Source organism: Temnothorax longispinosus, chromosome 6 (genome assembly GCF_030848805.1).
Source record: "Temnothorax longispinosus isolate EJ_2023e chromosome 6, Tlon_JGU_v1, whole genome shotgun sequence".
Lineage (NCBI taxonomy): Eukaryota > Metazoa > Arthropoda > Insecta > Hymenoptera > Formicidae > Temnothorax > Temnothorax longispinosus.
The window spans coordinates 16,120,518-16,131,615 of NC_092363.1; the positions used below are offsets into that span (position 1 = coordinate 16,120,518).

The following is an 11,098-nucleotide window of genomic DNA, read 5'->3' on the forward strand; positions in this document are numbered from 1 at the left end:
TGATCCTTAAAATAAGCTCAAATAAGTGTATGTGAAGCTAGCGTCTCATTTTGCGGAAACTCAAACAATTGAGAGTTCTGGTTTCCTTTTCATTCAATAGTTCTAGAGTTTAAACTTCCTAGTAGTTTAAACAAATAGTTCTATAAAGAGTTCTGCTATATAAAAGCAAAAAAATTAATTATATATGTATAAGGTACTAAAAACAAATTTACAATGTAATGAGTATACCGAGTTAAGACGTCAGTTGAAATCTCGGAGTTCCGGTTTATGTAAAATATTATTCGAGTAGTTCTGAGCATATTGAAAAATTTTTTTAAAGAGTTCCGAGCGTTAGGATCTTTGTGTTATATTTAAAAAAATTAATATTATCCGAAAAGTAATCATTATGACAGAACAAGGTGAGACGCTGCGTGATCCTAGCGTCTCTGCAGTTTGTACTGACGCGTTTTTTGGCTTTAATGGCCAGAACCATTTGTTTAAACTATCAGGAACTCTAGAACTATTGAAAAGGGAGCCAGAACTCTCAATTGTTTGTGAGTTTCCGCAAAATAAGACGCTAGCTTCACATACACGTCACTGTTTCGACACTGTCATCGACAGAAAAAACAATATATAAAAAGATATCTTATCAAGTATTACACTTACGTGCCGAGAGAAAAAAGAGAGAGCTGCAACATAATGTTTCTATTTCCAAACTATTGATTTTATCATTTTCTTCCTTTATATTAAAACAATTAGAAAACAAAAAAAATTATAGATAAGTTCCTTGATGGCTCAGATTCTAGAAAGCTAAAAATGAATGAAAGATGCGATGTGCACCTAATACGTGTGATTTTATAATTAAAATAATTAGAACGCTTCCTGTCAAGAAAACCCGCTGTCAAAAATAAGAAAATGAGAAAAATATGTATAAGATAAGATAAGATAGTAGATACGTAATAATAAATAAAAGATATGAAATATTTAATTAAAAAGTATAGAGATGTATAATATAAGATTATTCACTTTTATAAGTTGTATATTTTTTTATATAGATCAGCTCGATATAGATTTCTGAGCTTTTGGCGACTAGGTAACGAGAGACGAGAGAAAATTAAAATTGCAAAAATTATCCAAAAGAGGCTGAATAACGTGCAGGGGCGAGTGAGAAAGAATCGGATGAATCAACGTAGGTATATCTTCAACACTAGCGAGATAGAGAAAGCAAACAAAGTGAGTAAGAAAGAGGGTCATCAGAGGCGGCGCGGCGGTCGAAAGACAGAGAGAAGACTGGAGAGTAAAGAGAACGAGCGTGCGCCGAGGCTGTCGGGGACGACGGGGACTGTCATGGAGGCAGATCTGCCTTCTGGCAGGAGTGGCAGGAGTGGCAGGAGGGTTTCAACCGACGCGACGCGACTCGACCTGCTGCACTCGGCATTCTCTTCTCGGCAGTCGGCATTACCTGCCAGCGGCCCAGCGCGCGAGCACGTTGGCAGGCGGCTGAAGTGAGGAGCTAAGGCGGCCAGTGTCAGTCATCAGTGTCTTCGAAGTCGCGGACTCCGATGGATCGTGGAGCTTATACGAGCAGTAGCGCGTGGTGAGTGATATCAGAACTCAGAAGTTCGGTACCACAAAAAACGGATTACGGAGCACAGCACGCGTCGCGAACGAGAGCGATTCGCTGCACGGCGGCGGGGACGCGCCAGCCGCCAAGTGCAGCGTGCGCGTATATCGCGCTGTATCGGTAGAATCGCGGCGAGCGTCGCGTAAATTGGCGTGAGGCGTGAATTCGCGGTCAGTTACATTTCGGAGACTCGCGCGACGACGACGACGAAGACGACGCGGGCGGTGCGAGAGGAGGCGAAGAGGCGCAAGGAGAGCGACACATCGCGATACGATCGATCCGTCAAAAGCCGTGCAGTAGCGGCACGCAACGCAACCCAAGCGGCGGCGAACGCGCGAGAGACCGCCCGCCCGCTGGCGATGGAGGAAATGTGCTGCTCGTGACGTCACGGAATTCCTCCTCGGTGCTGCTGCTGCTGCTGGAGTAAACGGCCGCGAGCACTTGTCATCGTGCCTTCTTGTTCTCGCGTAGCTGATACTCGCGGATACTTGCGAGAGAAAAGGAGAAGCCTCGGGGGAGCAGGAGAACGAGAGAGAAGGAGCGCGCGCATATCGGTATAACGACGGTGTAAGAGAAACGGAGCGAGAGAAACGTCAGGCAGAAGTGAGACAGGAAAGTAAGAAAATAGATAGATAGAGCATAGAGCGAAGAGGAAAGACGTGGAAGAGCGGTGGAGAACGTGGGCGTTGAGTGATTGTTGTCGGTGCTAGTTTCTAGTTTCCATCGGGAGTCATGAGAGACACGAGCGATATGATGGAGGACGCCCTGTCAGAGGTACGTAACAACACTAACAACCGATACATGTATGTATACATAATACATATAATTATACATAAATCGACCCGCCGCACCGCGTCACGCCGTGCGTTCTCGCTTTCGCGCAGACTTTTAGAAATTTAGATTAATGTGCCGTGCGTTTCCGCTCTGCGAGAACAAACTCGTGTCTCGTGTCTCGTGTCGTCGCGTTAAATCTCCGGAACTAAGTGATATTGCGGCGTACTTAAATCGGTCCGAAGAATAAGGCGATTGGCAGTGCCACCAAGTACTAACCAAACCGGATGTTTCTTTCATTATTCTCACGGATTCTCACGATTACTTAATTTGATATCGAATCCTTCTCGCTGAAAGAATATTAAAAACCGACTGTAATTTTTTAATAAATCATAATTGGAAAAAATTTTACTAGAGTTTTTACATTTGATACTTAATCACGAAGACGATACATGACGATAGATTGCAAAGATGCCATGAATAATAATACTTCTCGATACCTTCGTCAGGTATAGGAAATATTGTCAATTTGTCGTGTATGTGAAGCGTCTCATTTTGCAGAAACTCATAAACAATTGAGAGTTCTGGCTTCCTTTTCAATAGTTCTAGAGTTGCTGATAGTTAAAACAAATAGTTCTAGCCATTAAAGTAAAAAAACGCGTCAGTACAAACTGAGACGCTAGGTTCATGTTCATGCAGCGTTTCACTTTGTCCTACACAAGTTCCGCCACTATATCTTATCAGATTTTGCGAGATCTATAGTTCTATAACAGTTCTATAAAGAGTTCTGCCATATAAAAGCAAAAAAATTAATTATAATAAGATACTAAAATCAAACTTACAATGTATAATGAGTATATATACCGAGTTGAGACGCCAGTTGAAATCTCGGAGTTCCGGTTCATGTAAAATATTTTTCGAGTAGTTCTAAGTATACTGAAGCGCTTTCTAAAGAGTTCCCGTTAGCGTTAAGACCTTTGTGTTATATTTAAAAAATATTATCCAAAAAGTAATCATTATGACGGAACAAGGTAAGACGCTAGCTTAAATATCAGAGTACTGGCTTTTTTAAAATAGTTCTCGCATAATTCTCAACGTATTTATGCATTTTTTAAAGAGTTCCCGGCACTAGCAGTGTTGTATAATTTTTTAATAAAGCCTCTCACACTATTCTCTCTAAGTACTCGGTGCACGAGCGATATTAATTTATTAAAAAATCATACAACATTGCTAGTGCCGGGAACTCTTTAGAAAATGCACAAATATGTTCAGAACTATACTAGAACTATTTTATAAAAGCCAGAACTCCGATATTTAGACCAGCGTCTCACCTTGTTCTGTCATAATGATTACTTTTCGGATAATATTAATTTTTTTAAATATAACACAAAGATCCTAACGCTCGGAACTCTTTAAAAAAAATTTTTCAATATGCTCAGAACTACTCGAAAAATATTTTACATAAACCGGAACTCCAAGATTTCAACTGACGTCTTAACTCGGTATACTCATTACATTGTAATTTTGTTTTTAGTACCTTATAATTAATTTTTTTTGCTTTTATATGGCAGAACTCTTTATAGAACTGTTATAAAACTATAGATTTCGCGAAATCTGCTAAGATATGTATAGTGGCGGAACTCGTGTAGAACCAAAGTGAGACGCTGCGTGAACCTATAGCGTCTCAACTCAATTGTTTGTGAGTTTCCGCAAAATAAGACGCTAGCTTCACATACACCTTTTGAAAGTTTTTAAATAAAATTTTGATAAATTTGCTACGATTAATTATTACATCCTGTCATGTATTTATTTTGATTGTTTATTTCACAGTTGTGTAACATTTTATCATGCTACTTAATATGAACGTAGTTCACACGGACTTTAATTAAATTCCATGCACCCATGATTTAATTGCGATATACTGCGTTAAATAGACATGTTTTAGCGATCAGTGGTATTGGACAATCTACGCATAGCTTTTTACTACATTGTCAATTTTGCTTTAGTAATATAACTGCACAATTAAATTGATTTCGTTATTAATTACCTCTCAATTGACGTAATCAAATAAGTAACAATTATCAAGATTTTATTAATTTAATTTTTATTTTATTTAGTCTTGAGCTTGACATTTGTAATATATTTCAAAGAATGGATTTTTCTTTTTCTTTATATTATTTTGTGCAGGACACAATGATGGATTGCGGAGGAGATAGCGGAGAAGATAGTGGAGGTTTGGAGGACTTTGTTGACTTAGCCACTGACATCACGGATAATTCACGTACAATACGAGGTAATTTATTTATTGTATACTTCTATTGTATTTATTTATATGTATACTTTTACATCTTAATATTATTTGTGCGTTACAAATATCCATGCCTAGATAATTGCACAATTATAAATAAACCATTAAAAATCTATATTATTTTTAAAATTCAGGATTTGAAAGAGTAGATATTTTTATTTCTTTGTTGGCGTTGGATTTATATGTGAATGACATCAGTAATCCGTATAATATACGAAATACAGTAGATCTTATAAAATACTTATAAAATACGAGCTTGAAGTGAGAACGTGATAATAATTATGTTTGTGTATTGTGTCAATCGTTCAATGTGATTGTTTCTAATTACGTTATTATTCAATACTTTCGTTATTTTTCCGTTTCCGTTATTTTTATGACTTTGTTTCCTATTTTTGTAACATTTTATTGTTTTCTGAGATATAAAACAATTTTGAAAATTTGAAAGTTTGAATTGACCAGTGAACACGATAAATTTAACCTCTTTTTAAGACACAAATGTGAAGTAAAGCATTGCATCTGCGAATAAAGGCGCGGTGGACTCTCGCGTTGAATCGACGACAATAACCGGGAGAATGCATTATTGTAACAACCGGACCGCGATTCGATGAGTAAGTCCGCCGCAATGAGGCCGACGCGACGGCCCGGTTTTGCGGTCCTGTGGGAATCCTGCCCCATAAACGTCCCACGGGAACTACCTGTCGCTCGAAACCCACACCCTGTCGCATCCGCTCTGCGAATCGCCGCATTTCGCACGAGTCCTCTCCTCTTTCTCATCTCCCTCGTCCTTGTGTGGTGTGTCATAATGTGATTCGATGCATCGGTACCGTACATGTGTGCTACTCGCCCGTTCACACACCATCGCGAGAGCGGTAAGGTCGTTTATTCGACGAGGGTAACTTTAAGATACCTGTTCCTGGGAACGGGAACGATTTCGATCGAAAAGTGGCGATTGCGGCGATTAAATGCGTTTGGTCGCGGGATTCGGATAGAAGAATTTAATGAGTTGTGTGTGTGATTAACGTTACAATTATAGAAATCATCTAATAAACGAATCAACACAAATGAAGAAATATATTTAAAAAAGATCAGTCCAATTTTTAAATATATTTAAATAATATGATTAAGTTCAGATATACATCAATGCCGAATTAAAAATTGAAATAATAAAAAGACATACTTGAAATGCGAGCATGCGAAAATTTTATGTAAAAAAAAAATAATAGTCTAATTCCAATATACATAAATTAATATAGTAATTCAAATTAACGTAAACGACAATCGAAAAAAATTGATGGAAAAGAGTATACGTGTTTAGAGACAAATTATCTATCTCCTCATTATTACCATATCTTTTCTCGACGTCACAAAGGTAGTCGATCAACGTTTTTCAAACAGGCCCGAACGTATATTACCCGCGTTGTACTTGTTCTTTTTTTTTCTTAACGATAATAGAAAAGTCTGGACCAGTCGCGAGAGCAAGTTCGTTGATTCTTCTTTTTTTCATCAGACATCTCTTTCTCTCTCCCTCTTCAGGAGGCATCAATGCGACTCTCCGTGCCGAACGTTCCCACAGGGATACCCGCATTTAAATGTCCCGTGTCCCGTTCCTATAGTCTACGAGACGTAGCAAAGTTTGGATTGGGTTGGGTTAGGTTAAGTGACGATTTAAAAGGACTGAAAGATACTTAACGAACAAACTGTTTGTTTCTACTCAAAAAATATGTGTGGACTGTAGGAAATAAAGATAGAAAATTATAGTACCACCATGACGTTATATGCCAAGAAAGTGCACCGATTATTGTAATAATTTGTCGCATGTGCAAGAGAAACATGTATACCTATCGTACTCAATTTATAATTTATAAAATATTTATAAAATGTATCGTGTGTTAACTATATAAAATATTAATTATTTTTTACGTATGAAATTACCTCTGAATAACAGAATTATTTGTGTATTCTTGACGCAATTAAGCAAGTACGATTTACGATAACACAATCATAAAATTATACTCGATCATCAATAATGATGTAACATATTGTGACTTAAGTTATACTCAGATCGACTTTTATCACGGTCAATCAATATCGGCGTCATCGTGACCGTAAATTTGTTTACGCGCATTTTAAAGTCGTATTGTAATCTATATCGTTTAGTGACATCGCTTGAAATTGCTCCGACGAAGGAGGACCATAATTCTTGTCGGCGAATAGAAATTCTTGTAGCTGTACGTACACAGAAAGCCGACATTAGCATAGAGAATTCATATTTCAGGAGAAAATCGGCCGAACTACAGTATAAGCGGCAACGCAAAGCTATTCTCCTAGCGAGCAGTATCCGACTTATATTCTGTGATTAATGACGTCGACCTAATAAATTTTAATGGCTTACTCGTGCGTTACCGCTTTACGAATAAATATGGGTACAAAGTTTCGCACTGTTACGTTACTAAAGAAGGTATCTACGTCATTTGCACCTTATTAAAAGTTTTAATCGAGGCGACTTGGATATTGCGCTCCCATTGCGCTTTCTGGCGAATCATATTTTATCGCCTTGAAAATCTTTCAATTTAGCAAACTAATTAGATGGCTGTTATACAAATATAAAAACAAGCTTTTTTAAATATAAAAATAAAAAATATAAAATGTTAAAGCTTAAAAGAAAGTGGAAATAAATTTATACTTTATTTTGAAAAATTGCTATTAATACTTTATTATTTATATATTGCTACAACAGTTAATTTAATGTTAAACAAAATTAAAATAAAAAACGTTTACAAGCCCTTTTATTACAAGTTTATTACAATAATCTTATTCGCGGAATATTTGCACGCTAACTCTAGTATTTAAGAAATAGGCCAATCCAACATTAAAAAAAACAGCACGGATCCAACGTTATTATAGGAAATACCGGTGACGTTTTACAACAAAGTGCAAATAAAGATCGCTTCTTTTCTAGAGCATGAGAACTTCTCTTGCAAGTATTATAATATGATGTCGTAAAATATTGCTTTACACAGTGGATTATACCATTCTCAGAATCAACTTTTGTTTTATTGTTGTATTCTTATCTATCTTATTGTTACATTATTGATATACATATAACAGTCTGTTATAGTATTAATCTTAACTTTCTATTTTATTTCACATGCCATGCAAATTTTGATTCTATAGAATAATTGATTTTGCCATTATTTTATCTACAGATATCTTTATGTGATCAGTCTTTGTTTGTTAAAAGAATTTTTCACTTCTTCGGGTTTTATTTTTTCGAGTCAATCTTCTCGCATTAACAGATAATTTAGGCCATTTGCAACCTGCGTAGATGCCGCCGAACGGTTACTGACCTTGTTAGGAATGGGCGAAGATGACGAAGACCTTCTGTCATCGTCAGAGGATGAGGGTGTTGAGGTAGACATCGATGAGCTCGAGGAAGACGACGAGGAAACGGATAATGCCAAATTGCTGCATCAACTCGCTGCATCCCTAGCCCAGGAACTCAAATACTCTCAGAAACAATCTTCGAGCAGCAGAGTGACGTATCAAGATCAAAGTGTGATACGTAATGTGGAGATGCTGCAGGATACGAGTTATCTCGGTCGCGGTTGCCTTCAAAATCAAGTGGACCATTCAAAAACATCTGTTTGTCAAAACGGTTTCGATCACAACGATCTTGATTATTTCAACGATCTCAATGAACAAAACGCGAACTTGACAAAGTTTACAAATTTCGGGAACCTCCGTCAGGAACACGGTCGAGCCTTTGATTCTTCGAACTTAGATCATCGCCTGTGGACGGACAATCCAGCAGTCACGATCCAGCAGACTGAAAAGTCCTTCAGCAGCCAGCAGGAGCAGAATCCCGATTCCTGGACAGCAGGATGGGATGCTTGCGCCACCGAGGCTCTCCGGTATCTCGTCGAAGACGAGGGCCTACCGCTTCATCATCCTACGGTTATCGCCATGAAAAATTACCTAGATCTGCAGAGGGAGAGAGCGTTCACTCAACACACCGGGTATACGGACACCAAGTCGCAGGACATGAGTCTGCTTCTGGATTGATGAGGCTTCAGCATTAAAGTAGCGAGCGATTAAATTTATTTCTTGCGACGTGTCTCATTAAAGAATTTTCGAGAGAGAAATCTAGGATAAAAAAATTAATCTTGTTATTTAAATAAAACGAGCATAAGGACGTGGCGTGTTGTGAAATCGTTTGCACAAGACTCTTTGCTTTCTTACATATTTCGTCTTCTTTTGAAGAAAAATTTCAATTTTCTTGAGCCATAACGATTTATTTAATATAATAAATAATTCGATTCGAATATTCGAATAATTTTAGCTTTCGACGATTATAATTTCGAATAATAAGCGTTCATACGCTGGATCGATATGAACGCCGTTTCTTTTTCGTAACGAATTATTGAAAACCTTCAAGTTTCTTGAACGTCTCAATCAAGGATTAAGATCTTTTTTTCCATTTTCGTTTTCAAAAAGTGGTGATAGTTAATTCCTAATAATATTTCCCGAGAAGATGGCTTCGGGTATCATAAAAGAAAATATTTCTAGCAGTTAGAATCATCAAACTGTAGAGAAACGACCGGCGAATCACAATTAAAATTATTCTTAAAACAAATTCCTAGTTTAGTCTGTCATAAATAAAAAGGTCGAAAGAATTAAAATACAATAAACGGGATGACAGAGAAAAGAAAAAAAAAGAACGTTACGTACTTGATACGAGAAAGAAGTGAGATAAACATCGGTGATCGCCGACAGAATATTGCAGAATGTTTTCGATTGTTATAATAAGAAGTAATTTTTTACAAATAAAGAAATTACGTTTATACAAATAATATGAAAATAAAAATAATTATTTTTAAATTATATCTGCAAATGACATTTTTCTCTCAAGTAATTTAAAGAATTTAAAGATTTCATTTTTGAATTGTGCCATTTTGTCGGCGATTATGCACGAAACAATTTTCAGTCAGATCGTATACGAAGAAATTGGCTACAGTGTCGACAATAGAAATGAGAAACGTTTAGCCCCCGAAAATATTGTATATAATTTGGATTAGGCGAGAGACGACGAGAGCTCCGAGACTTAGATAGGAACTTATTCGGTCATAGATCAGCGAATCTTTATTTGTAAAAGAAATTACAACGTATGGCAATAACGAGATCTCACGAGGAGTCCAATTCGGATGGCCTGAAATGTGTGTCTTCTTAATGACACTAAGTAGTATAATAAAAGGGTGGTTTTGTTTAGAGTAATGTTGCTTAAACAACGATGCGTGCGAAAGGGTGCACGTCGGCCGCCTTAACACGTCTCAACCATCTACAAAAAGCTCATCGTGAAACCTCAGACATTTCCACATCTTAATCGTTATTTAGATCGTACGATCATCATTCCTCATGTACGGGAAATTGATCAGGATCGTACGTCAATTGCAGCGTTGAATCGATCCTGATGCGTTAATAAAAAGAGTAAAAGCAAACGAGATAAATGAAACTTGATCGTCAGTGACTCAGGATCGACGATCGACTTCGATCGTGCGTCACTTGTCAAAAAATCAAAGAGACTTTATATCGCGATTGATTGCGTGCAAAGGATCGTCGAAAAATTACGACTGTGAGTGAATTGCGGAGAAATTTTTAAGTTTTTTTTTCCACACAATTTTTTTATGGGAAGTAGTCGACGCGCGACGTTCTTCCCACGCGACCGAATAGCAAGCTGTACATATGTATAATATCGTTTTAACTTATACACAACTATTGTTACTTTTACAATAAAGCTCTGTAGATAACATTGACCAGTAAATAAACGACCGATAAATTAATTAAGCCCGTCGTCTCGTTCTCGTCTTCCCAGTCCTTAAACTTAAACTTGGCCGAAGTGTTCAATCTAACCATTCAATCCGCTGCAAAAACTGTATTTTTAGATAATTCTTAGAAATTTGATTTTAATTACATTTAATCACAATCGGATTCTAATTAATCAAATCAGGGGCACAACTCGTAAAATCGAAATTTTATCTCTAAAATATTCTTATACCAAACGTTATGTGTACGTCGCGTTTACGTGGTGATATAAATGTAACACTTTTATAATAAAATGGAAAGTTTTTAACAACGTATTTACTGAGCTAAATCAATATATTTGACTTTTTTCTCAGTTGTTGACTTGTCAGGAAAATTTTGTTTTTAATTTGTCACAAATGCAATACAATATATGTATGTGTATGTACATGACATACATGTTTTGAAATATGTTTATAAATGTTAATCAGTATTTGTAGTAAAGAAAACTAGACTCGACTAGCAAAGTTAGCTGTTTGAGGGCCCATTGGACGTTTCCAATGTATAATAACGTAACAACGGCCCGCGATGCGATGTGATATGTAATGGGACTTGTGGAA

At 36.9% G+C, this 11,098-nt stretch overlaps 1 protein-coding gene across 3 annotated transcripts; it reads left to right on the forward strand.

The window, feature by feature from the left end:
• Positions 1-1,263: 1,263 nt before the first annotated feature.
• On the forward strand, positions 1,264-10,523 carry LOC139815280 (uncharacterized). Of its 3 annotated transcripts, none has more exons than XM_071782086.1 (4): positions 1,264-1,576; positions 2,314-2,377; positions 4,562-4,667; positions 8,008-10,523. In XM_071782086.1, exons 2-4 carry the CDS (start codon positions 2,336-2,338, stop codon positions 8,742-8,744), a joined length of 885 nt encoding a protein of 294 aa, XP_071638187.1. In that variant the 5' UTR covers positions 1,264-1,576; positions 2,314-2,335; the 3' UTR covers positions 8,745-10,523. The 3 variants fall into 3 exon arrangements, with proteins under 3 accessions (XP_071638187.1, XP_071638186.1, XP_071638188.1); XM_071782085.1 differs by having other exon boundaries at positions 1,265-2,219; XM_071782087.1 differs by lacking the exon at positions 2,314-2,377 and having other exon boundaries at positions 1,266-1,576.
• Positions 10,524-11,098: the final 575 nt, after the last annotated feature.

Excerpts from the sequence above, each read along its gene's own strand:
- LOC139815280 (XM_071782086.1), top strand. The coding sequence starts at position 2,336 with ATGAGAGACACGAGCGATATGATGGAGGACGCCCTGTCAGAG. Across the intron at positions 2,378-4,561 it reads TGGAGGACGCCCTGTCAGAG|GACACAATGATGGATTGCGG; the intron begins GTACGTAACAAC and ends TATTTTGTGCAG. Across the intron at positions 4,668-8,007 it reads TAATTCACGTACAATACGAG|ATGCCGCCGAACGGTTACTG; the intron begins GTAATTTATTTA and ends CAACCTGCGTAG.